This window comes from Leopardus geoffroyi, chromosome B1 (genome assembly GCF_018350155.1).
Source record: "Leopardus geoffroyi isolate Oge1 chromosome B1, O.geoffroyi_Oge1_pat1.0, whole genome shotgun sequence".
NCBI lineage: Eukaryota > Metazoa > Chordata > Mammalia > Carnivora > Felidae > Leopardus > Leopardus geoffroyi.
The window spans coordinates 53,483,759-53,511,618 of NC_059327.1; the positions used below are offsets into that span (position 1 = coordinate 53,483,759).

Below are 27,860 nucleotides of genomic sequence, written 5' to 3' on the forward strand. Positions count from 1 at the left end.
ATGTATGTTCCTTGAAACTTTATCTATGGGAATTCTTTCAAACTTGGTCTTAAGATATATTCCTCCAGAGAGTATCTATAGTTGTTTCTGTAAGATTTCTAGGACACGACAATCACAGCACAACTTAAATACATATTTGAAACTTGGCATTCATGTGGCCTTAGGAGGTATCAATTCTGGCTCAAAAACTTTGTGTAAGTTTGTTTTGGCAAATAACTTTTCACTGAGATTTGTCTGTCTCCATTAAGAGCTAAAGCTGAGACAGACAAGTTTCCTTCTCAGAATCCTTTGGAATATGGACAGTTTTTCCTATGGTTATAGTTTTTCCTGTGGTGGATAGTTGCTTCCTATGGTTATTAATTCTTGGGATTTCTGGTTTAAAAGACATAAGGGTGTCTGAGTGGCTCAGTAGGTTAAGTGTGGAACTTCAGCTCAGGTCATGATCTCATGGTTTGTGGGTTCGAGCCCCGCATTAGACTCTGCACTGACCTCTCTGAGCTTGGAACCTCTTCAGATTCTGTGCCTGCCTCTCTCTCACTGCCACTCCTCTGCTTGTGCTCTCTCTCTCTCTCAAAAATAAATAAATATACATTAAAAAAAAAAGACATAACTCTTTAGGCCTTTGTTTGAGCTATAGTCCTTGCCTCCAAGTCACTATCAGGTAAAAACTGAAGCTCTAACCAAGAGGTTCAGCTGGTTACTGCTGGAATCCTTACAGCTTTAGGCTTCACTTGCTTTTTCAGTTTCCTGCTCTTTCATTGGTTTGGGCAGATTTCTGTGCAATCTCAGCTAAACATTTAGGTTTTTTAAGCGAATATTTTCCTAGTCTTTTGGTATGTATGAGATTATTGTTTTTTTAAAGGATATTTACTCTTTCAAAAATACCAGATATCAACTGTTAAGGAAATCTTAAAGACAGTGGAAAGAATATTGGGAGCAATAATTTCCCCATAAAACTCATATAAATTTTTTTCATTTTCATAAATTAGAAATTAATAGTCAAAATCATAAAGTATTTATTAGTTATATGAATTTATGGATTTTACTTGCTTCTATATAGGCAAATTATTAATTATTGCACATTATTACATATTTTGGTTATTATATAGTCACTTTGTTATTTAGTTAATATGTCAAATAGATAAGTTCTTAATGTTTCTTCTTACTGTGTTTGTGGCTAAACTGTGGAGATTAATATATGCATCATTAGTTTATCCTACAAAGTAATAGAATTGCAATATTTAGACTTCAAACACAAGTGGTTAGCTATTGCCTAGGAATCAAATTTCAGTAGTAGTTCACGTCCTACAGCTGACCTTTTTGTTAATGAAGTAAAAAATATTATTTTAGAAATAAATCAATATAAGTATGTAAAGGGATTGCTGAACTTTTCAAGGTGTTTTTTTTTTTTTCTTCTAGCCTGGAAATTTAACAACATATGTCAGTATTCATCATTTTCAAATTAAGTCAGAGTTTTGGAGAAAATCTTTTATTGAATTTCTTATGAAGTGGTATTATTACCCATTTTGAGAAATAAAATGTACTCCAATCTGTAGTTGAGTGCCATAAGCAATTTAGCGTGTGATGAAATATATATGACACTAAAAGAATCATACTCATAAGTCCCCTCAGATCAAAATGAAAAGGATACCAGTTAAAGTTGTGATATTTTGCATTTTATTTGTTTGAAAGCTTTTTTTTTTTTTTTATATTTCAACATGTAAGAGATGGAAAATCTACCCCATGAGAAAATCGCCTCAGGAGTATAAGTATGAAATGGGGTTTTATTGAATTAATAAGTGGAGGAAGGTATCTCTGCCATTACAACCATGTTAACATATTATTAACCATCCAGAAAACTCAGCAACAATTTTTAACTTTGTGCATTATTTGACCAATATTTATGGCCATCTGTGATATGCTTCAAACTTCTTTTTCACTACTTTCCTTCAGTCACCCCCACCCCCCGTTTTTATACTAATAATATAAATTGAGATATTGGAAAAGCCATTTAAAATTTTTGAACCTCAGTTGCTTCATCATTAAAACATAGATAAGATTATGTATACCTTAGAGTCTTGAGAGCAGAAATTAAGATAATATGCAAAGTATTCAATACAGTAGTTAACTACACAAATGTTATCATTCAAAATTATTCACTCCGCTGTTTTCTCTTTTATGCTTTTGAAGATATTTTACCCTCCTCTGACATATAATTTTTCATTATAAATTCTAAAAATTAACTGTGAATTGGTTTCAAAGCTTTGCTAAATATCCCTTACCTTATGAAGATTTTCCAATTGTCTCATACTTTCCATTTTAACGTAATTCATTTGAATTCCCATAGCATTTCTCTTTGCATCCTTCAGTACTTACATTCTATGAGATACAACGAATATTCATGTATATCTTACATATTATATAGATTGCAGCTCCTCTGGGACAAGATTTGTTTTTCATTCACATGTGTATTCAGGAAGCACCTAAGATGATGCATATTATAAATTCTATATTTGTTGATAAATGCGTGGTTTGAAGACATAATTTGGAGGTACTGTTACAAGTTGTGCCTACTTGATACCAAAAATTCAGAGAAAAAAATGAAATGTTCAATAAATTAACTGCTTCTAATATCCTACTATTTAAGGTCACCTAAGGAAATATGGCAAATTACCATTACTATCTGGAGAAAAAGATGACAAGCCTGAGTGAGTATTAAAATAGTAAAAATTACAATATAGTGGATAATATTCATCTTACTTATAAGGCACTCTCAGAGTGAACTGAGGGCACACATATAAACTTGAAGGTTACTTTCAGATGGCAAAGGAATATATTTGACCTGGAAAGAAAACCATAATATAAATATCTTAAATAATTGTGAAGAAAGAATGGGCTAAAAGAGATTAGTAAGAATGGACTCTAGAAAAGGGAGAACCCAAGAGCAGAGGATGTGGATTCATTCATTCATTCATTCATTCACTCAGCAGATACTTCCTAATGTGCCAGACACTGTGCCAACATAAGGATGCATATTGCCCCTGCCTTTCAAGAGTATTCAAACAAAGGCAAACATCAAATTATAATTGAATCTATGAAGGATATGAATCCTGATTTAAAGGTAAAAAGGATATTTTTGAAAGGAAAGAAAGAAAGAAAGAAAGAAAGAAAGAAAAGAAATGGAAAGAAAGAAAAGAAAGGAAAAGAAGGAAAAGAAGGAAAGAAAAAAGAAAGAAAAGAAGGAAAGAAAAGAAGGAAAGAAAAAAAGAAGGAAAGAAAAAAGAATTTTTTTCTTTTTACTCTGAATTAAAGGCTAGAAAAAGACTAGACACAAGAAGCTGAAATGGAAGAGTGTTTGAAGTAGAGAAATCATGAAATAAGGAGCAGCTTATGTTACTGGTGCATAGTGGTGAAAAGGGAGACTAGTAAAAACTGAAGTTGAGGAGTTTGCCGATTGAAAATCATTCAGAGCCTTGTCATCTGTAAAGAGAACTGTGGATTTTTTCAAGCCCAGCTTTTGGTCTTATGATTGTTATTCTAAATTCCTGTGGATTTTAGTCTATTGCAATGGAAAGGCATTAACGGGTTTTAGGAATACAAGTGGCATCATCTGATTTACTAAAACAAACAAAAGAAACAAATAAAAACTCCTTAATATTCCCAAGGGAGAATTACAGGGGAATCAGAGAGCAAACAGGAGGAACAATTAGGAGGCTGTTGCTGAGATTCATGTGAGAAACTTTGTATCTTGAACAAGGAAATGGAGATAAATTATTAGATATTTCTACCACTATTCCAAAAGAGGTACTTGATCTGCCAACATGTCATGATTATTATGATAGATCCCTGTACAAAAGATAAATTCACTAGGCTCACTTACTTGGTGATAATATCTACCTCTGCAATAAGATTAATTCTCCTCTATTTGATTTTTCTGAACAAGTGACTTTCTTTTAAAAAAATTTTTTCTTAATGTTTATTTATTTTTGAGAGAGACGGAGACAGAACTTGAGTTGGGGAGGGGCAAGGAGAGAAGGAGACAGAATTTGAAGTAGGCTCCAGGCTCCGAGCTGTCAGCACAGAGCCTGACGCAGGGCTCAAACTCACGACCTGTGAGATCATGATCTGAGCCAAAGTCAGACACTCTACCTACTGAGCCACTCAGGCACCCCTGAACAAGTGACTTTCTGATTGATTCCTAAATTAAAACTTTCTTTCAACTTTCCCAGAGAGTGTTAATTGAAATATGTGAATATTCTAATTATTCCAAAAAATGACATTACTTTTTGTAACTTTTTAAACTGGTTTTTATTAAAGTATTAAAGTATTATTAAAGTATTTAAAATAGTTGATTTAGGGGCGCCTGGGTGGCGCAGTCGGTTAAGCGTCCGACTTCAGCCAGGTCATGATCTCGCGGTCAGGGAGTTCGAGCCCCGCATCAGGCTCTGGGCTGATGGCTCAGAACCTGGAGCCTGTTTCCAATTCTGTGTCTCCCTCTCTCTCTGCCCCTCCCCCGTTCATGCTCTGTCTCTCTCTGTCCCAAAAATAAATAAACGTTGACAAAAAAATTACAAAAAAAAAATTAGATTTGGTTCATTCATTTAAAAAAAAAATAAACTGGCATTTTACTTATACATAACCTTTTGATGAGATGATTAGAATGACCCCATATGACTGAATCTGATCAACTCTCAGTAAACTATTTCTAACCCCATACTACATTGACTTCAAAAAAAGTAAATAACTCTTTTACTAAATTGCAAATCATTTTATCTATCTATCTATCTATCTATCTATCTATCTATATTATCACATGTTTTAGATCATAGGCAGTAATAACTGAGCATCTGATAAAAGTTTTACATTAGATTGAATTTGATTTACTTTTCTCTAAGTTAGTCAATATACATATAGTTTGAGACAATAGTAGAAATACACTATTAAAGATAGCTCAGTGGGAGTAGACAATTGGTGCCAAAGGCACCAAGTTCGAGTTTAATATTTTCAACTTGCTAAATTTGTGGGTGTGTAACCATCACTTAACCACTGCAGGCTACAATTACTTCCTTTGTAGAAGGAAAGTATTAAATCTGATGAAGATTAATATCACATTCAGCTCTGAAATCCCATGTCTTAGATAACATAAAATATCATCTGTTAGTTCAAGAGAGAAATAATAAAGGCAATAAGGAGAAGAGCAGAGATGTGAGCAAATCAGAATCCAGCTTAATTTTATATAAATGGACTAGTCAGTTATTCATCAGCCACAGAATGGTCGTTTTTCCAAAAACACATTCATTTCCTTACCCGTCCAATCAGGACTATTATTCTCAAAAGAATAAAATTTATGAGAATAGCTGTCACAAATATGTAGATGCATGAAATTCATTTTGACCTTATAGAAATTAAAAGCAAACAATATAAAAATCCATAGACAAGAAGCCCTGGAAAATTAATCATTACATGTTAACTCAAAGAAACAAAGCACTACAACCCACTCTTTGATTAATTTCTGATTTACTTAGTCAAAATTAATCTAGTACCCAATGTAGTGTAACAAATTCACAAATATAATTCAAAAAATATATATTGTGTCTAATATGATTATTAATGCATTAAAAATTATTGAGTATCTACTATATGCTAGGTTCTATTCTAAATAATGGTCATTATCCTTACTGCAGTGACAAGTCAAACAAATGAAAGAGGAGGATCATAGCTTTTCATAAATAATTTGAAGGAATAATAATGGTTTTATGAAAAAAACATTAATCTGGAGGTTCCATATTACTGTCCTCTTACATGACATTTATATTCAAAAACTGATTGACTAGGTATATATTAATTTGATAAAGTATAATATTTACATGCTTTAATATTAATAATGAGATGAAATAGCTAAAATTATCATCTTTTAAGCTGTCATGTAACCTAACTATCCAGATTAATGCAAACACAGAATTTTAAATGTTGTGCATTAATTTGCTCACTTAAATAAACTTCCATTGGTTGCTTCCTTGGGGCCAGAGAATGAATCTCAGAGGTAATTTAACTCAATTCCCTCAATGAATATATTTTTAAAGATATATTAAATAAAGATATTTTTTAAAGTAGATTAATTTTCCAAAGATGCCCAATTAGATAGTGGAAACAAGGTAAGGAATTCAGGTCTCCTTGAAATATAGTAAGTTTTGTTTCTTTTATTATGTGTGGTATTTAAAAGAATTATTGCTCTTCAAAGAATGACCAACTAAAAAGAATTTGTTCTTAGCGAGCTTTCAAAAGGTTCATTGAAAAATTGAGTTAATTAAAATTGTATGAGTCTTCTCGGGTACAAATATTCATGGGTAGAACCAGTGATATTTCTTATGAGACTTCTGGAAGTTTGTAATTTAAAATAGAAAACAAAGATGCAGAAAGAGACAGATACAGTAATAACATATAAAAATAAATAAAAAAAATCTTTTTTCTCACTAAATGTAAATAAGCTTGTCTACTAAAGAATAAAAAAAATTTTTTTTTCACTGTGTCCTCATTTGAGAGGGTGAGAAGGTAATGACTTATACCTTTCCAGTTAAACAAAGAATTACAGGATAGTCAATATGTCAATTGCTGCTGGAATTTAATTAACAAGAAAATGTTTGTGTGAAAGAGTAAGAAGACATTCTTGGCATGTAGTTTAGTCATTGAGAAAGTTAAGTGATTAAAAAGGGGCTTTCAGAATAAATATCTAAGGGAGTTTAAGGGAAAAGCTAAGATTCAAGTAATGAAAGCTTTAGTCCTGGTTGATAGTAAGTAAAAGCCACTATAAAGATCTAATAGCACAGGTATTAGTCTTTTTTAAATTCTATTTTGAGATACATGAAAAAATATGCACATAACATACGCACTCATACACACACACTTTTCCTTTCTAGTCTTCCAATCCAAATCCCCACATAAGGGAAGGGGGTGGGCTGGGCGAGAGGGAGGGAGAGAGAGGAGAGGGAGATGTACATGGACGATGGAAGAAAAGATGTACCATATGACCTAGTTGTCCCCTTCACTTGAATTTATTATTAAGATATGGAAAGTGTGTACGGAAAAAAAAATGTTGGGTGGCATTGTGCCTCTAAGTAGTCATCTCTTTAGATTTCCCACCTTCATCTTTTTAGAACCCTTATTACAACTGAAGAAAACTCAACTTAGTCCACTCAACAATGTTTCCTGGCCAGAAGGAAGCTGGTTAGTGTTATGAGAATTTTAGAAGAAGCTGGTTCTCCGGTTCTGCTGATGCTCATGAACCATATTCTCTGCTCTTCTCTAGCCTTTTCTAAGGGTTTGGGTTTACTGTTGACTCCTGCATTTTGATATGAGGTCAAAGAGATGGGGTCACATCTGAAAAGACCTTTCTTCCCAAATTGTGCCTTTTCCCGGAAGAAAATAGAAAAGGGTCTCTCCAGCGCTGTTTTGCTACCTAATTCACAAAAGCCGCTGACTTTCCCAATGCTTAGTCCTGAGGCTTTCTTCCCTCAACTCCCTCCAGTCAGAGTTAAGGCTCTGCACCAGTTATTCACTGCTTTTTTTAAAGGGTAAAGTGCTAAGCACGGCCTACGGTGATGAGTAGCCTGCCACTCAGTCCCGCTGTGCGGTCGTGATTGGAGAACAGAACAGTGTCGTTTGGCTCCGCCCCCGCTTCCCTTTGCCGCGCTAGCGGTGTCGGGTTTTACTCAAAGGTGGAGAGTGGGATTCGGCGGGCGGCGCTAGGAGCAGGTGAAGAAGCATCCTTGTTCGGCTGTTGCTGTTATTCTTTCTCCGGTGTCTGAGTCTGGGAAGGACAAGCTTTCTTTGCTGCTAGAGCTTCAGTGAACTGTTGCCCAGAACCTAGGCACTTCAGACATTTCATCTCACCCCTTATTCCGCGTTCACCGTGTAAACCACCTGCACATTTGTAACCCTGTGAATCTTCCTTCTGCTCAATGCCCAGAGAAGGGGTCTAAAGCGAATTTCAAGGGTTTGAAAGACAGGGTCTTTGCCGACTGCGGGGAGCTGTCTAAGGTGCTGAAGCTTTCCAGGCGTTCGTCTCCTGCAACACCACGCAGAGTTAGATTGCACATTTTTCGTTCCTGGTTTTCTCATCCCCCATGCCTTGGATAAGATTAATTTCAGGATCGTGAAAATCTCTCCGTATCATGGCCCACGTGAGACACTTTCGGACATTCGTTTCAGGATTTTACTTCTGGGAAGCAGCACTGTTACTCAGGTGAGTCCACTTGTATTTAACAGTTGAAGAATTCATTTAAGCCTGTGCACTAGATTTCAACCACTTGTTATTGATGAAGTCGAGAATGCAATTCGAAATTGCATTGAAAGTATCCCTTAAATCGTATTGTTGTCTACCTAAAACTGTCTAGCAGTCTATCAAGATCCCTAAAAACATGTAACTTTGCTCTATTTTCACTATATAGTGCTTTTTAAGTAACTGGCCTCATATTATTTGCAGCTAAGATTACCTTTGGAAAATTATTTCCAAAACCTAGGTCTTCTTTCTCAAATTGCTTTTGAGTTTCATTTTGCTAAGTGAAATACAAATTCTGAGTGTTACTCTTTTTTTTGAAAGTTAGAAAACATCTAGTAATTAGACGTAATTAGAAGTAGTTAAATGGCAAAAAAAAAAAAAAACTAGAACATAAGCATTTACTCATCAGAGAAATTCTGAGCATTATTGATACATCCAGAGGTTAAGTTAAATAAATAAATAACACTTAAGGCCTTGTAAGTACCAATTCTAAAGGGCTTAGGTCAGGTAATACGTGAGGGCAAAGTCATAAATAAATCATTAGATATGTTTTATGTCAAGAATAATCTTTTGGGAGAAAGTGATACTACAATAAACCTACTAAAGAATAAAATTGTTTTATGATATGTAATTTTCTTATCATGTCCAGTCATATTTGGTGGGATTTATTTATTTATTTTTTAATAGAGACTAGTCAAAAGATCAGATAATTTAACCCCTATTCTTAAAAAAAATTTTTTTTGAGTTTATTTATTTATTTTGAGAGAGATAGAACATGCATGAGCAGGGGAGGGGCACAGAGAAAGTAACCCCTATTCTTAATACAACGATATATAAGCAAGATTCTTCTCATATAGACTTTTGAACCACCAATGTAAATTTTAATTTACTAGTGTAAATACCTTAAGATTTCATTTTTATGGCTCTCAAGCTTTTCAAGAGAATTAAAATCAAATAATTGGAATAACTAAGTTGTGTGTATATTAATTTCTATTTGAAGTATGTAAATATTGTCTTCTGGGTGGCTATGTCAGTTTTTTACCTTTGGGCACCTTAGAAAAACATAACGTATCTCATAAAAACTGCCTTACAGGAAGTTATGTTATTTTAATATAACTGTAGTAAGAGGAATTAATTGTGAAGGTTATTATAATTTCAAAATAATTTTTTTGAAGTATGGGTTGAACCACTGTAAACTAGGATATTTTCAGTGAAAAATATTTTAATGTGACTAAATTTTTATAGCGACAATTGTCACAAATTTTACTATTTGTGACATGATTAAAACAAAGAGTGTAACATTTTTATATTTATAAAAATTTCATGGACAGGGGTACAAAATTCATGTTTTAAGTGAAATGGGTTATTTTACTTTAATTATTTCTTAATATCTTAGATGAAGGTATGCATTTTTTTTTTCAAATAAATCAGAATAGCTTAGTGGTAGACACTTAGTTAGGAAGTTTAATGTCAGTAACTAAACCATTTTGGTCATTAAGGTCAAATTTGTATACTGGTAATTCACTACATTTGTTATAATATATTCTTAAGTATATAATCTTCACCAGTACATGCTTTGATTTTTGTCTAGTTTTATTTAAATTAACACAAATTTTATTTCAAATTGATGATGATAATCTTAAAAATGTACCTTCATTAATATTAAATAATTGTAATTTAAAATGCTGTTTGTGAATAATCCAAAAATGCAATCGCTTGAAAAATACGTACCCAGTATAGAAGTTTGTGCGATACATATATTCTTTATCAAGTTTTTCCTTTCTTCTTTTATAAATTGAATAAAATTTTTCTCTTAGACTGCTCTTAGATGAGAGTAATTCATTGCTCTATGAAGAACTTTAATCATTTAAATTTTTTAATCATTTAAATTAAAAATTTAGGGGTGCCTGGGTGACTCAGTCAGTTAAGTGCTGACTTTCGCTCAGGTCATGATCTTGTGGCTAGTGAGTTTGAGCCCCACGTTGGTCTCTGTGCTGATAGCTCAGAGCCTGGAGCCTGTTTCAGAATCTGTGTCACCCAATCTCTCTCTCTGCCCCTCCTCCACTCATGCTCTGTCTCTCTCTGTCTCGCTCTCTGTCAAAAATAAAAATAAAATAAAATAAAATAATAAAAAAGTAAATATATTTATTTTCAGTGATGCCCCTTAAAAGAAAATTTCCTATAGTTAAAAAAAAAAAAAAAAAAGCGAAGCTCCTTCTACTGGAAATATTTTATAAAATAAATATCTTTAGGAAAACTATTCTTTATCACTAAGTCTGCTCGTATTGAATGAAAAGGAAATATAAAAGAAAAAATGAAAACAAAAAGTATTTAGTATTAATTTATGAATGTATCTAACTTAAAAATTCTTTTTAGGGCAATTTGGAGGCAAGAATTGCAACTGGAAACATATATTTTTATAGTTAAATAATTTACTAGTATAAGCTTCTTTTCATAAGCTTTAAAGATTTTAAAAAATCTTATTGAGATGTAATATACACACAGATACATACACAAATAATAAGCTTCCATGTGAAGTTTCACAAAGATAACACACTCATGTGAAGAGACCATGGATCAAGAAGTAGAATTGCCCTCAAAAAACTAAAAATGAACTAACATATGATCTGGTAGTCCCAGTTCTGGTTATTTATCTGAAAGAATTAAAGTCAGGATATTGAAGAGGTATTAGTAATTCCATGTTTATTGCAGCACTATTTATAATAGCTAAGGTGTGGAAATACCTAAAGGTCCATTGACAGGTGAATGGACAAAAAAAAGTGGTATATAAATACAAGGGAATACTATGCAGCCTTAAAAAAGAAGGAAATTCTGTAACAACATGGATGGATTTTGAGGACATTATCCTTAGTGAAATAAGCCAGGCATGTAAAGATAAGTACTATGTGGGGGGAAAAAAGTAGAATTGCCAAAACCTCACAAAAACAGTCACCTTCCTACCACCATACCTTTTCCAGGCACCACTTTGCCCGAAGATGATCACTACCCTGACTTATACAGCAATAAATATGTTTTCTTTCTTTTCTTTTTTTTTTTTTTGCTTTTGAACTTTATATAAATACTTATTTGAGTGAGCTTTATTTTTTAGAAGCATTATGTTTATGCGTTTTGTCCATATTAGTACCTGTAACAATAATTTATTCTCATTGCTATATAGTATTCCATTACCTGAAGACATCACAATTTATCCAGTGTTCTCTGAAGGATATTTGGGTATTTTTTTACATTTTGGCTAGTGCTGCTATTAATATTCTTGAACAAATATTTGGTGAATACATGTGAATGCATGCATGTGAATACATGCATTTTGGGGGCAGAATGGGTTGGGTCTAAGACTTTCTCTAAGATAAGAATTGCTGGATCATAGAGTGGGCATGAATATGTTGAACTTTATTAGATATTGTAAACTTTCCAAAGTAGTTGTACCTATTGATACTTCTATCAATAATGTATGGCAGTTTCTGTTGTTATTACGAGTACAAAATTTGTTAGGGACCTATTATAAATATTTATAGCATTTTCTTAGACTATTATTGCAGGCCCACAGATGATATATTTGTCTTGGCATAAGTTTTACTTTTTGTTAAGTTTTATGAAGGCAAAAACATCAAAATAAAAATATTTACTTCTACAATACAATTAGAAGTATTCATTATCAGAATATATCAGGTCTAAAAAATGTAATTTTTAAGGAAGAATTGTTAAAAAAGATAATTCTTTTATTCTTTTATTTTTTATTTTATTTATTTTTTAAAAAAGATAATTCTTTTAAAAATACAAGTGAGAAAATTGCATAAACAGATGTGAGAAATCTGAATTTCTTAGCAGTAAAGTTTTTTTTTTTTTTTTTAAGTTTCACACTTCGCTCAGATATTGTAGTTTTCTGAAACAATCCTTCTAGGCTTTTGGGTTCTAGTTCTCATATTAATAAAATAAGGAACAGAACACCAGTGTTCAGCTTTCTTTGAAATGCAGATAAGTGAAGATTATGAAGAGCTTGCAGAACAAATTCTAAAAACAGGAGAACTGCCAAAAATATTTCATTTAAATTGATTATTTTCATAAAATACAATTTTATTTTTCATATTTATAATTTGATATCAACTACAGGCTTGCTACTTGAATAAATTATGGTACCCTCTGTCAAAAACTAAATATGTGAATTTCAGACTTCATGATAATCACAAATAAAATGCTATCTTGGTTTACTTTGAAGCCTAAGAAAAACATTTTGGCATAGAATTTCTTGGTTTTGCTTTTGGTATGTTTTGGAGAATAGGGACAATCCTTTTTAATGTTGGCTCTGTTTTCTTATGTAAAGTATTAAAGAGACATGTACTTGAAAGAATAAACTTTCATAATGATTTCCTGTATACAGGAAATACATACAGTAATAGGATTCTATATAGTTTTTTTTTAATTGTGCTACACATAATATATGCTTCTTACCTTTGTGTCTATAAATAATCACACATTTCCCAAGTATAGAAGGATCATGGCCCAGTTCTCTGGTCAATGCCTTAGGCAATTTACCCTGCAGATTCAGAAAACAGCTTGTAAAATATTTCCCATGCTATATATATTTTTTCTTCCCTTAACTACACTCACGTACTGAGGCAAGTCAATCAACAAATATGTATTTAATGTGTAATTTTAAGCAATTCAACAAGATTCCTTTACCAAATTCTTTGCACAATTTTTTGTGCTATGTACTGTTTGGCTATGGAAGATTGAGAAACTACCACCTTTCCCATCACAGAACTTAAAGGGCAGCAGGGGAAAAAATACAAAGGGCCAAGTAACAAAAGAAAAACACAAACGGCAATGTTTTAGGAAATGTGACATAGGAAAGCTATCCAGAAGACTTGGTACTTGTGCTTGATCTTGTTAAGCTGCTTATTCTGTGGGCAAAAGTGAGACATAAAGGAAATGATAATGGGCATATTGTATGCTTAGTGAGTGGTGATAGTCAAATTCAGTAAAAAAATTTCGATTTATGGTTTACATTCATATTCTGCTAACAACAACTACTGAGCTGGCTACAATAACAAACCTGCAGAAATACAGAGAAGGAACAGCTGCCTTTCTCAATAGAATGTGGATAAAATTTAGAAGTAAATAATACTTGTAACTGAATGGTTGTCATTACAGGAATGGTCTCTTAACTTGGCACAAAGTATCTCTGTAAGATTGCTGATAATAATTAGTAACAGTAATAACTATATAAGCCAAAAACAATGGCTAAACTACAAGAAGAAAAGAATAATCTCTTTCTTTTAGAATTTGAAAACTATATTTGAACTTTTCACCAGAATATGGTCTCCTGAAAGAAAGAAAATCAGGTAGAGGATTGGGATTGTTGAAAGAAAGAAGACACTGAACTTGGTTTGGAGTATTTGAGTTTGAAATGCTAGCAGCCGATTTGGTATCCTGCCATCAGCTTGGACTGCAGAGATGATGCTTGAACTGTAGAATTAACAGTCAAAATGTTATGAAGGCGATCATATTGTATGCAAAGAAGAGAGAATAGAGAAAATATTTATATGCAGTAAGGGTAGAACATTGTAAAGTTGGGCACAGAGAAGTACACAGAGAGCCCCGAGTTAAACTGGAGGTAAGACTGATTATAACCAAGTGACAAAGTCACAAATTTATCATAGTGTTATATAGTCAATCTTAAAGGCCTGCTCATATCAACAGTATATATCTTTCTAAAACTTTTCTATAGAAACTTCCAATGCTGTAATTTCAACTAGTCTTATAATCTTACAGTCATAGATGGTACCTTTTATCACTTAGTTTTCTCAGGAGACTTTTAGGGAACTATTTTGAGGAAAGTGCATCTTTTACTTTTCCTTACTTCATGAAGTATATATAGTGGATCCTTCTTGATTTTCCCAGCAGACATTCTCGTATCCTTCTCGGTATGATTATCTTCATACTGGATTGACAGTATTTATTGAAAATAAATTCATGTGTAGGTAGATATTTATGTGGAAATGTGGGTTATTTGTCTTTCCCCACTAGGAGAATGGTGTAGCTGTAGCTTTGTTTTGCTTAGGTGAGTGGGTCAGGAATAGAGACATTTGAATCATCTTCAGAGAACTTATTCTGGAATGAAGGCAAGAATTCCAAGACCAGACCAACTGTCTGGCAACAAACAGAAAGTGTGTGAATAAAATGAGCTATTCAGCTACAGAAGACAAAGCTATTCTATCAACTGCAAGCAACCACATTTTAAAGCATTTTAAGGAACCTTAAGTTTGCAATCCTCAGATGTCAGAAAAAGAAAGAATGCATATTAAAAAAAGCAGCTTCGTCATAGTACATTTCCGAAATTCTTTTATAATCTCCATACTGGGGATACTTTTAGGAAGAAGTATTACCAGTACCTCTAGGACAATTTAATACACAAAAGTAGTAATTTCAGTGGTATAAGTTAAGAATAGCATAAAATCTAAAGGTTATTAGCATCCTCTAAAAATAGATATTGAATGGAATAACATTCAATGCAAATGATGAAGAATTCTCCATGAGTGCATCAAACATTTGCCATAACCAGTTAGAAATTATAGCTGAACACAGATATTTCCGATACTGTTATACAACCATCACCACTGTAGGATGATTGGGCTTACATTAGAGGTAACTGGTCCATCCAATATCTTACCTAAATTTGAGAATCTCTCAGAAATAATCTCTAACAGGTGGTCATCATATAAACTTGAAGATTTCCAGCAATAAGAATGTCTTTACCTTAGAAGGAAACTATTTATCAAATAATTTTAATCAATAAAAACTAAAATGCCATTCCACTTTCTCCTGGCCAAAGTGAACTTTTTCCCCCCATATGTGCCTCCCAAAATATTTGTCTCTGTATTTTCGGCTTGAGTTTTATGCCTTTTCTTCACTTAAAATGACCCTATTGCTCATGGAAAGTGAGCTTTTATGTGAGGCATGGTTTGAAATGATAACCTTTTCTATGCAGTTACTCCATGAATGGAGGTTGGATCCTCCAGTTTCAGAGGGGCTGTAGCATTCTGCCTGACTTTCTCTATGACTTCATATAAATTTACAGAACAATGAATCCATTCCAGGCAGTATGTGAAGTACTGAGGAAACAGAACTTCAATTTTTAACAATATACCATTGTGGAGGGAAGAACATATAACATCCCTTTCGAATGTGTTTCATATTTTCATGCAAGTCTTCTGTCTCCCTCTTAATTGTAAGTCCCATGATGATAGGATTGTTCTGATGTTTATTTTACTCCATTATATTTAATTCAATGTCATGTGTGAAATAGATGTTCAATAAATAATAGGTAAGCACTGAGATAACATCTGCCTGTCACATCTGTCTACCTGCCTATGACTTTAGATTTGAATTCTATTTAAATCTGTTTTATTACTTAGAGTGAAAAGGGAGTCTGAGTTCAAGATCTCATAAAAGGTAGAAGATCAAACAAATCTCAGATATTACTTACTCTGGCAGCATCTAGTGGAAAAGTAATGGATTTGCTTCTCATTATCACCATGAGAATCTAAAATTTGTGTTGTATAATTCATTATTTCTCAACTTTTCTTTTCACATTATTGCCTCCTAAGGAACCTTTTAAAGATATTTTTAGACTTTTAGATTTTTTTTTCTAATTGTCTTCATGAAATTGTAATACCACAGCATACTATATATTTGCTCATGTATAGTATATATAATTTGTGGTATATGTTTTATATACACACACACATATATATAACATATATATATATATATACACACACACATACACACACACACACACACACACACACACACACACACACGGCTTTATACATAAAAGAATATGATTTTCGACCCCCAGTATAAAACTTCCACCCCTACCGAGAAGGCATGGTGTATTGGTTGCTATTTTTCCATGATGCTGCTTAGACTAGAGTTGTATAGTTTTATCATTTTGAGTCATGTCCTATAACTAAAGCAATAGAGGAAGTATTTCCTTGTTTGGATCTTATTATTAGGGCTTTGTAACTTTGTAAAATGAACAAATGGTTGACATCATTTCTCCATTGACATCCTGTGAGATAAGTTAATCCTAAAAGCATTAGAACTTTAGCAACATCTTTTTCCGTAAATACATATGGTTCCCCCAAACCACTAGGATTTTATCAATAAATTTTAAATCATCACTGCCCCTACTAACACCATTATTATATGAATTTCATAATTTCATATGAATATTTTTTATTTAGTTTAGTCTAAAGAGAGAGAGCGTGAGCAAGGGAGAAGGACAAGAGAGAGACTGAGAATCTTAAGAGGGGTCCAGGCTCAGTACAGAGCCTCATTGATCCCATGACTCTGGGATCATGACCTGAGCTAAAATCAAGAGTCTGAGGGTCAACTGACTGAGCCACCCAGGCACCCCCCACATACAAATATCTTTTGAAAAGAATGTTAAAGTTATTATCATTTAAAGTTTATTTATTTTTCTATTATGTAGACTCTGTTGACTTTCTTTTGTTATTGATGTTAGATAAATGAAAGAGTACACATTTCTTTTTAAAGTTAAATTTCTAATTGTTATAAAACAGGATATCAATAGTTAGTACCTATATTAGCTCTGGATATTCTCCAATACAGGGGTTAAGGATATGTATAAAAATCTGAGAATATGTTACTATTAAAAATAAAAACTGACCGGGGCGCCTGGGTGGCTCAGTCGGTTAAGCGGCCGACTTCCGCTCAGGTCATGATCTCACGGTCAGTGAGTTCGAGCCCCGCATCGGGCTCTGTGCTGACGGCTCAGAGCCTGGAGCCTGTTTCAGATTCTGTGTCTCCCTCTCTCTGACCCTCCCCCGTTCATGCTCTGTCTCTCTCTGTCTCAAAAATAAATAAACGTTAAAGAAAATAAAAATAAATAAATAAATAAATAAATAAATAAATAAATAAATAAAAACTGAGCCTGGTGGCTCAGTCAGTTAAGCATCTGATCCTTGGTTTTAGCTCAAGCCATGATCTCATGGTCTGTGAGTTCTAGCCCTACATTGGGCTCTACGCTAACAGTGCAGAGCCTGCTTGGGACTCTGTATCCCCCCTCTGTCTGTCCCTCCCCCATGCTTTGTCTCTCTCTCTCTCTCTCTCTCAAAAATAAATAAACTTTAAAAAAAATTTTTTTATTAGTTTTCTTTATTTTTGAGAGGCAGAGAGAGAGACAGAGCGTGAGTGGGGGAGGGGCAGAGAGAGAGGGAGACCCAGAATCTGAAGCAGCTCCAGGCTCTGAGCTGTCCACACAGAGCCCGACCTGGGGCTCAAACTCACAAACTGTGAGATCATGACCTGCGCTGAAGTCGGATGCTCAACCAACTGAGCCACCCAAGCGCCCCAAATAAACTTTTAAAAAATAAAAACAAAAACTAATTTTCAGAAAATTGTAGTGACAAGTAAAACACTACAAATAGAAAAGAAAGTTGTTATTAATGGTCAATAAGTGTGACCAAATCATCAGAAAACAGTTTGTCCTGTGATTATTGTTGTTGGTATTGTTTTTGTTGCTTTGGGTTCAGACTGTCCATGCAATAGTTTATGGTGAGGACTTGGGAGAAGATGAGTGATTTGAACCTCAATAAAATGACCACTCCATCAAATGACTGGGAGGGAAATGTGAGTTCTATCTGTCTGGCTAATTTCTACTCAACTCACTTTACCTTCTTTAAGAACCCTTCTCTGATCTTTCTCAAGTCTAGGTGAAGATACCTCTTCTGTGCTCCCAAGCACCAAGTGCCTTTATTGCACGTATCCCAGGGGGTAGTAATTGCCTGAATCTTACCTCTAGCTCGAACTGTGAAGTCCTTCAGGGCAGAACAGGAATGTATGTGCAGTTCTATCTCCAGGGCTTGAAAGAGTGTCTAGCACACTGAAAAAGTGCCCACTCATTTCCAGAATGAAGCATCATTTTTATTTCTAAAAGCAGATTGACAGTTTCAAATAAATAACTCTTTCTCGGCATAAATAAAAATACCATGTTGATTTCTCTGCCTTTAGCACTCAGGAGGAAACCTGGTAAGCAATTTGGCGCTTTGGTTTTTCTTTATTCCTAATTTTATTTTTTCTGTGGTAATATATTTACCCACTTGCCTCTTATCTCTATCTTACAGAAAAATTTTTTTTAGAAAAAAGTATCTACATGTTTTCATTTTTCTCACTACTCACTGATGCCTCACTTGTTCCTATTTGGGATATATCCCCACCTGTACTAAATAAAGCAGTACCGAGCTTTCATATATTGACAGCTTCTTCTTTTCTAAACGTTGGAAAAATGCAAATAGCATTGCATATAATAATGGCTGTCTGTAATAATATATATTATATATCATATATAGTAATAGTTCATATGATAATAGTTATTAAAGTAATTATTCAATGTATATATAAAATGTTCATATGTATGCATATATAAAATATATATACTATGTCTTTAAATCAATATATAGCTTTTAATTATATACTTTTTATAAGATCTTTGCACTGGAAAGGGAAGACATAACTAAATGAACATCCTAAATAGTAAATAAATAATGCATATTCTCAAGACATCATATTTAAATTTCTATTTTTTTTTAAGTTTATTTATTTTGAGAGAGAGAGTTTGAGCAGGGGAGAGGCAGAGAGAGAGGGGGGTAGACAGAGAATCTCAAGCAGGCTCTGTGCTGTCAGTACAGCCTGATGTGGAGCTCAATTTCATGAACCATGAGATCATGGCCTGAGCAGAAACCAAGAGTCAGATGCTTACCTGACTGAGCCCACCCAGGTACCCCTAAATTTCTATTATTGTGCTATCACAATTCTGGGATCAGAATCACTGACAATATTCCAATTCCCTAGATAAACTGAGACCATTGATATCACAGACTATTTATTTTTGAATTTTAATCTGTTTATTCATATACTTCTAATGTTTTAGGCCCACAGGACTCTATGAAGGGTGGTTTGAACAATAATTTCTTTTTTGCTGGCAATTATAAAAAATGTAGTCATGAACAACTACGCAAATAGTCGCAATTATAAATATTAAGGGGAAAAAAACCATCTTTTTTTTTAATGGAAAGGAGAAATTCTTTATAAAAAAGAAAGGAATTTAAATAGACCTTAAGCAGTTGACAGAAGTTAAGGAGGCAGAAAAGGGGGATCACTTCAGGCAGGAAAAAGCATTGTTAGCAGAGGCAACAGGCCTCTTTCCATGAGAAATGGAGGGTATTGCAAACTTCATATTAACAGTTCTACCTTGGGACCCCCAAGTTTTCCTTTCCTTTCCTTTCCTTTCCTTTCCTTTCCTTTCCTTTCCTTTCCTTTCTTTTCCTTTCCTTTTTCTTTTATTTATTTATTTATTTATTTATTTTTGAGAGAGAGAAAGTGCAAGCAGAGGAGAGGCAGAGAGAGGGGGAGATGGGGACAGTGGGGATGGAGAATCTGCAGTAGGCTCCACGCTGAGAGCCCGATGCAGGGCTTGAACTCACAAATCATGAGATTGTGACCCAGGCTACAGTCAGATACTTAACCAACTGAGCCACCCAGGAGCCCCCAAGTTTCTGTTCCTAATAAATCCATGCTTAAGTTGTTTTAGGACTAACTTCACAGGAAAAATCTGTATGACTATCCTTGGGTGTTAGGAAAACATCAGCAAATGTTTATTCAAATAATTTTTTTTCTATTTCTAAACAAAATGTTTCATTGTCATCATTTGATTATGAGGAATAAAATATTTGAATAAGCTGTGTTATATCCGTTTGTTCTGTTGATGTCAATATACACATATTTTTATTAATTTGTATTATTAAATGTGTTTATTCCGTATATCAGAAGTCTAAGGGCCGAAACTTAATTAATTAGCAGACTAAATAATAAATAATATAAATAAATAAATAAATATAAATAAATAAATAAATAATAAATTAGCAAGAAAAGAAGAGATTTTTGACCTCATAGTTTTATAAACAAATGATTACATTCCTAACAAATGAAAGAAGAATGACGTGTGTAATGAAATCTTAACCTTCAAAACTTAAAAACAATCTCTCTATACATTTATTTCTACTAAAAAATTACAAAACACTCTAATATGCACTATGTAATATTTTCTATCCGTTCTTAAATTATTCTTTTTTAGGAAGAGACTTAACCCTTATTAAAATACTGAACGAACTTTGTATAGTATATCCCACTGCATGGTAAGAATAAATGAACCTCTGTGTCCTTAACTAGCATCTTGTTTTATTTATTGGAAAGAATAGAGGTAGCAGGGGATCATAAGGGTGAAATTATTAGATAGCTCCTATCTGTTTTATGTTGTTTCTTTGTAACAACCTTAAACCACTTTAAAAGATTGTGAAATCCTTTTTTTCCCTTTAAATCCGTGAAATTTAGGGTATCTCTTTCTTCTTGTGAATCTTAAATAGGATGAGAACCATCAAAGACACTGACTCTGCTGCAGACCTCAATTGGTACCTCCTGAGATTATAGTAGGAAATTAGGTTTTATGTGTAACCTAAATATTTCATTCTAAGTATTAACATGTGAACTTATAATTTTGCTCCACTTAAAAATGCCAAAGTGTATATAACATTCTCTGTGTGTATATGTACCATTATCATCCATATTAACTTAAAGCAGAGATTGCATTGGAAAGTTTAATTGAAATGCAAAAAACAATTCAAATTCCTAGAGCAAATAAAAATTCAAACTAAAAAAAAGTAGTAAAAAGAAGATGAGATGTATACCTTTATAGGAAATAGCTAGTTTATTTTAGGTGTGTTCTAAATTAACTTTTCTTGAATTCTATCTTCTCTGTTCATGCATTTGTGTGTACACATGAAAACAAGAAGAAATTTGGAGAAAGAAGACTCAGGGAATGGTCTCAGTCCTGTCTTTGAAGGGTTGAGTGACCTTTCTATAGACTGAGTGATTGTATTTAACATACTACTTTATAAATATAATGTGTAGCGCTTTATCCATCTACAGAGTACAACTGTTTTGACTAAGATAGTCAGACATGTGATAATTTCTCTTTAACAGAAAGTATGTACCTAACATTACAGCTATAATTCCTCACTTTATTTAATATCAGTTGGCTTTTTCCAAATCTATTTCCCCACCCCCCTAACATCCATTGTAGTGGTAGATGTGACAGATGTTGAGTGGCAGCAAGATAAACAAGGGATGAACAGAGTCCTTTATTGCTGTTGTTTGTTAGTTCAGATTAGTCTCATTTTGAGTGACAGAAAGCACACAATAAATAATATTGGCTTAAGAAAGATTCTATTTTTCTTACCAAAACTAGAAAAATAAAAATAAAAACAAAAACAACTATGGATATGAGCAGGCCAAAGTCTGGAATGAGTGTTTACCAATCTTTCCTTCTACCTTGTTGTTTTGCCACTCTTAACGTGGTTTCTTCCTTGAGATCCAAGATAGGTGCTCTGATTGCAGTGATCGTAGGTATTTTCCAGCTCTCAGAAAAGAGAAAGGGGCTTCTATTTGAAGGCACTCCCAAGAAGTTAAAGATTTCCCAGTCTCCTTAACAGCTTTGTGTGTCCTTGTGACCAGCTTCTGGCCACCACGTTGTAAATAGAAATGACACATTTAACTTCTCTGAAGTGCCATCTGGGGGAGATCCAGAAGTTCCAGATCACATTTTGCATTCTGCCTGATGGAACTCAGTCTTTATCTGAAGCAAAAGGGAACCAATTAAGTAGGAGAGGAGCATGATCAGACTGGTTCAGAAATAATCACTAAAGAAGTAATGTGGAGAACTGAAAAGAAACTATGTTGATGGTGGGCGAGGCAAAACTGACATCAAGGAAAGTAGTTCAGGGTCAAGCAATAGAACATCCTAAAAATGGAGAGAAAGGAGCAGATGGAAGAAATGACAAAAAGAAAAGGAAAAAAAAAAAAAGACTCGTCCACTAGTTGGGCATAAGGAAAACAGAAGAGTCTAGAATAATTCTCGCAATCATACTTTTAGTAACTGGGTGAACAATACTGCCATGACACAAACAAAACAGAAGAAAAGGGGAGCAGCCATGAAGAAAAGTATCCTAATTTAAGTTCCAGATCTGGATAGCGAATGTCATGCCTGTAAGATATTCAGTTAATGAAACACTTCAGCATAGAGGAGGGAGTATGAGACCTGGGAATAGATCAGATTGGAGGACTAGAATTCTGGGGCAGGGTTTTTTATACTTGAGTACACATGGATATTTCATCCCATTGGGGTAGGCAAAGAGCCTGGTGACTCACAGAGTCGTCAAGCCTGGCTCTAGCTGCCCCAGATCTTGTCTCACATGCTGCAGGCTGAGCTGTGGATATAGCACACCTATAATCACTGGGGCTTGCAGATGTGGAAAAGTCCTTCCCTGCCTAGGGCACTGCAACTGAAAATGTGGCCCTTCAGCCAGCACAATAACTGTCATCTGAGAGGCTATTAGACCTGCGGGGTCTGAATTCCACCACAGACTTACTGAATCCAAATCTGCATTTTATCATGTCCTCCAGATGATTCATAAGCACATTTAGGTTTGAAAAGCACTATTTTAAGAACATAGTCTTCTAAGGGATGGGCAGAAGGAGAAGTACTGGGGGAATAAAAAGGCAGGTATAGTAAGAGAAAAAGGAGAATTAGCACAGAGTATGTCACAGAACCTAACAGAAGAGTTTCAGAAATGAAAGAATAATCAACAACATCAAATGCCATAAAAGCAAAAGGAAATATAGAAGATTATTAGTAGCCTTTTCAAGTGCATTTTTGGTACACGTGTACAAATATGATAGCATTACATTGAACAATGAGCTAAATAAAAAGATAAATACAGATTCTTTTTTTTTTTTTCCAAGAGGCTACTAGAAGGAGGAGTAACAGTGGACACAGTTGAGATAGGCGATTGTTGATTTGTTTTGGTTGTGTTTTTGAAATAGCAGGAGATTTAAGCTTGTTTACAGCCCGGAAGAAAGATGCCAAGAGCTCAGGAAATGCTTTAGGAAGAGACAAGAGGGGGTCTGGAAGAGGAGGGACGATCACTGATTAGATGAAAAAGAAGAATTTTAAGAGCAATAGTCGAAAGGTAGCTTTTGAACCAGAAGAGAAAGAAGTCTCTTTGTGTGGCTGGATAGAAGGTTAGAATAGATGCAGAATATGGCAAGCGGAAAGATATGGGAAATGTGATTTCATAATTCAGCAGTTGAATGCTCAATTATCTCTTTGAAGTAGGAGGCAAGGTCATCAGCTGAGATAAAGATAAACAATGAAGCAAATAAGTTTAGGCTGACTTCACAGTTACAAAAGAGAGCCCAGAGTCTACCTTACTTCTAGTGCCCTGGCAGGGCTGTGCTCAGAGTCCTCCCAGAGGATTCAGCCCAGCCCCCTTATGGCAGGTGCCCTCACTCTACAATAGGTGAAAGAAGTCTAGAGACAGGGTCCTTATTCAGACCACTTTAATTTACGTGGCGGGGCCAGAGGTGGAACCTACCTCACCTCATGCAAATTAACTGCTTATTTTTCCAAGTGAGATCGGTAATTTCGGTTATTCTAAAGTAGAAAAAAGCAATGATTGCATCACTCCTTAAAAGGTGAAATGTGACTCATTCAATTAGAATCATGGTAAGATTTAGTTATTGATATTTTCGTTAAAAAATACAAGAATGAAACCCACTTTCAAAATTTTACTTTGTTCTCATGTTCTACACGTGAACACCAAGTGTGGCAACGCTAGCATACATTTTAGACTCACAACTCTGAACTATTCCTTTTATATCTCTACTGTGGCTAGCCTTTTCCTATAAAGCATCATCTCTAGGGATTTTGTTATGCTTGATTAAAAGAAAACATATGCTCTCACTGCCACAGGAAATAACTTCTATAATCTAGGGGGTTTTTAAATCCTTTTGTTTCCTGGGAAACCATAAACACATTTCCCAAAATAGCTTAGGCATATACAAAGAAGGAAGGTGGGAAGAGGGGAGGAGGAGACCCAGGTGAGGCAGGGGGAGCAGAGGAAAGGAGAGTCCAAGAGTGAGTACCCTCAGCTGTGCTTGAAGTATGGTGTTGACACCAGTGATTGTACCTTTCTCATCTCTTTTTTTGATTTTTAAAAAGAATATGGTTCAATAAAAACCTTCATTAAAAAAAGGAAAACAAAAGCCTTGATGGATAGTCAAATTTTCACTTGAGGGACATTGAATAGCACCATACTCATTGCTATATTTACCTTTCCTTCCCACTTCCAATTATAAACTCTTTTCAACTTTAGTGTTTGAATCTCTCCTTCATTCTGTGCCATTTCTCTCTTCTTACAGGGATGTAACGGTCAGACAAATATAAGGCTTCCTGCACCACAGGGAGAAAAAGGTCCAATCTGCCTTCAATATGCATAAGTCAGACCACCTTCCATTGAAAGGTGACATTAACATAAACATTTGCAGTCACACAAATGGGAATATCTACTAAAATCTAAATGTCTGCGCTCTGCTGATTCAGTATTATTCAGGAAAAGAAATTTCGTATGACTCCACTTTAATATTCTCTGTACATCTCTTTCAGATTCAGAGACTCTAGAGATTGGTACTTTAAAATATCATGCTTTTTTGCCCTGAATCTTATTGATTTGGGGATTTACAAAAATGTGTTTCATTAGTAGGCACTGATGCAAGCACAATTAGTTGAAAATACAAAGTAGAGAGCTGAAAACAAAGCAATACTGCTTCTGCTATCCTGTTTCCTTTGTAAATATCTCTAACTCAGTTACAATATCAGGTAAAAGGATGATTTCTGTATCACTCTCCCTGGGTAGTGGGATTAAGATGCTTTCTTCTTATTTTTTATTGTATTTTTATGAATTTTTTTGTACAATGAACATAGATTAACTTTTAAAAAATTAAAACAAATTTAATGTTTATTTTATTTTTGAGAGAGAGGCAAAGTGTTAGCAAGGGAGGGGCAGAGACAGAGGGAGACACAGGATCTGAAACAGGCTCCAGGCTCTGAGCTGTTAGCACAGAGCCCCATGTGGGGCTCAAACCCATGAACCACGAGATCATGACCTGAGCTGAAGTTGGACGGTTACCTGACTGAACCACCCAGATACCCCTAGATTAAATAAAATTTATAGTGTCTTTTAAAACAAGATTTGTACATATTTTAAAAGTCGAAGAGGGGCGCCTGGGTGGCTCAGTCAGCTAAGCGTCCGACTTCAGCTTAGGTCATGGTCTCACGGTTTGGGGGTTTGAGCCCCTCGTCAGGCTCTGTGCTGACAGCTCAGAGCCTTGAGCTGGCTTTGGATTCTGTGTCTCCCTCTTTCTCTGCCCCTGCCCTGCTCATGCTCTGTCTCTCTCTGTCTCAAAAATAAATAAAACATTAAATAAAGTTTAAAATAAAATAAAATAAAATAAAATAAAATAAAATAGTCAAAGAGGTGTCTTGCCAAATAAGATTTAGAAGAAAAACAATTCTTGATAACATTTCCTCCATCTATTTGATTAATCACTTTCAAATTATCACTAGAAATATCGTTCTAAAACTGGCGATCTTTTGATAAGTTAAGCTGGTTGAGGTATATTTGGAATATAAGGAAAAAATTTGTCAAATTGAACTCTATCAAACTGAACTCTAGAAGGACTCTAGAAATTGTAGCAAAGTAGTATATTAGTGCTATGAGATGAGTTCCAATAAGACGAGTTATATGACACAGTCTCTGCCTTTAGCCAGGCAGTTTCCAGCTAGTGGAGGAGATCTTGGCAGGTTGAGTATCACCCATCAACAAATGGAAACCAGTGGATGACAGAACCAAATGGCTTAGAAGAATTTAGTGGAGGAGGGATCACTTCCAGGTCAGATAAGCAAAGAAAAGCAATGTAGAGAACATGCCTTTTAAGCAAAAGAATTGGTAAGATTCCCTAAGGCAGGCAAACATGTGATCAGGGCATATTCTGGATTTTGAGCGATTACTATTGTGACTACTAGAGTCCCCTGACCATCTTCTGACTGAAGGAAACGTAAAGTCTATTCGAAGAAGAGTTCACCTTTCCAATTTTGATTTTGTTGATATCCAATGTTTTTTTTTATTAAATTTATTGTTCAAGAGCACACTGTACTCCACAGAGTCAGAGCAAATTCCTTGATCACTTTTTAATTCAAAAGAATAGGTTTAGAGGTGGTGAAATTTGTGCATACCAGGTATGAGTGTGTGTGGCAGGGCGGGGGGGGGGGGCAGTGGCTGGTGAGTGAACACAACTAGAATAAGAGAATTTCAAAACACACTCTGTAGAGGTTATGGTCTAGAATCAGGCTAAGGGAAGAAGCCTCTTTTGGTAAGTCAGAAGAAAAAATAAAGAAATTCCCTTCTCAGAAGGAAGGGAGGGGCAACTGTATTTATGAGGAACATTTTATTATTTGTGATTCATTTCGAGGAATTAAGTACTATTTCACTGATTTGTGAAAGAAAAGGTAATACTGACATGTTTTCTGTTGTACGTTACTAAAGAGATTAGGAATGGGTGCCTTGATGGCTCAGTCAGTTAGGCCTCCGACTCTTGATTTCAGTTCAGATCATGATCTTATGGTTCATGGGATCAAGCCCTGTGTTAGGCTCTGCACTGACAGTGCTGAGCCCACTTGGGATTCTCTCTTTCAAAATAAATAATTATAATAATAATAAAAACATTAAAAAATGTAGCATTTTTCAAAAAGCGTATATATGCAACTGCTATAATAACTGATGTGTAACAACCACAAATTTACCTTTGTGATTTTGAGTTTAATCATTACAGGCACTTAATTAAAATCAATTTCAAAGTATTTATGTGAATTTAATTTTACTTATTTATAATTACTTAAGTAATACATGATTATGTTTTCAGTATAAAAGTCCAAGTATTTTGGATAAATCAAAACTCCCCCTTGGTCACAATTACTGCCTTCTTCTGGTCTCTCTCCATTCTCTCAGTCATTCTACCCCGGAATAGATGGGTGGGTCTTCTATTTGAGGGGTTTGGAAGAAAAATCTGGACCAGCATAGCCTAGTGCTTTTCTGTTCCGTTTCCACGTCAGACCTTGAGAAGGTGTGGATATATATGCATCATTCAAAATTCAGCGTTGGGAAGCTAATGTGTCTTCAGATAACAGACACATTCTCTAGAATCAGTTTTATCAGTTATAAGATGATGTTATCTCAAATCCTTCACCCTTTCGAAAACATTTTTTGAATTGTTCCACATTTGGAGAGAGAAAGGGAGAATGCTATTTCAGATCCCCTTTGACCCCGAGGTTATGCTAAAAACATTATTTTGCACTTGCTATTTCTTTTATTCAATGGTATTTCTTTAAATACTTTCTATTTTGGAACACATAGAATGCTTTAGTGTATAGATCTAAAGTAGGATGATATTAGAGATTTTTTTTTTTTAATTTTTTTTTTCAACGTTTATTTATTTTTGGGACAGAGAGAGAGACAGAGCATGAACGGGGGAGGGGCAGAGAGAGAGGGAGACACAGAATCGGAAACAGGCTCCAGGCCCTGAG

The 27,860-nt window shown here is 34.5% G+C and overlaps 1 protein-coding gene across 2 annotated transcripts in view; it reads left to right on the forward strand.

Moving 5' to 3' along the window:
- Positions 1–7,680: 7,680 nt before the first annotated feature.
- Positions 7,681–27,860, forward strand: part of GLRA3 (glycine receptor alpha 3) — a 200,957-nt gene continuing 180,777 nt past the window's right edge. For both annotated transcript variants that reach the window (XM_045462605.1, XM_045462614.1), the window contains exon 1: positions 7,681–8,242. In XM_045462605.1, coding sequence (XP_045318561.1) covers positions 8,172–8,242 — 71 coding nt within the window. In that variant the 5' untranslated portion in view covers positions 7,681–8,171. The remainder of the gene's footprint in view (positions 8,243–27,860) is intronic.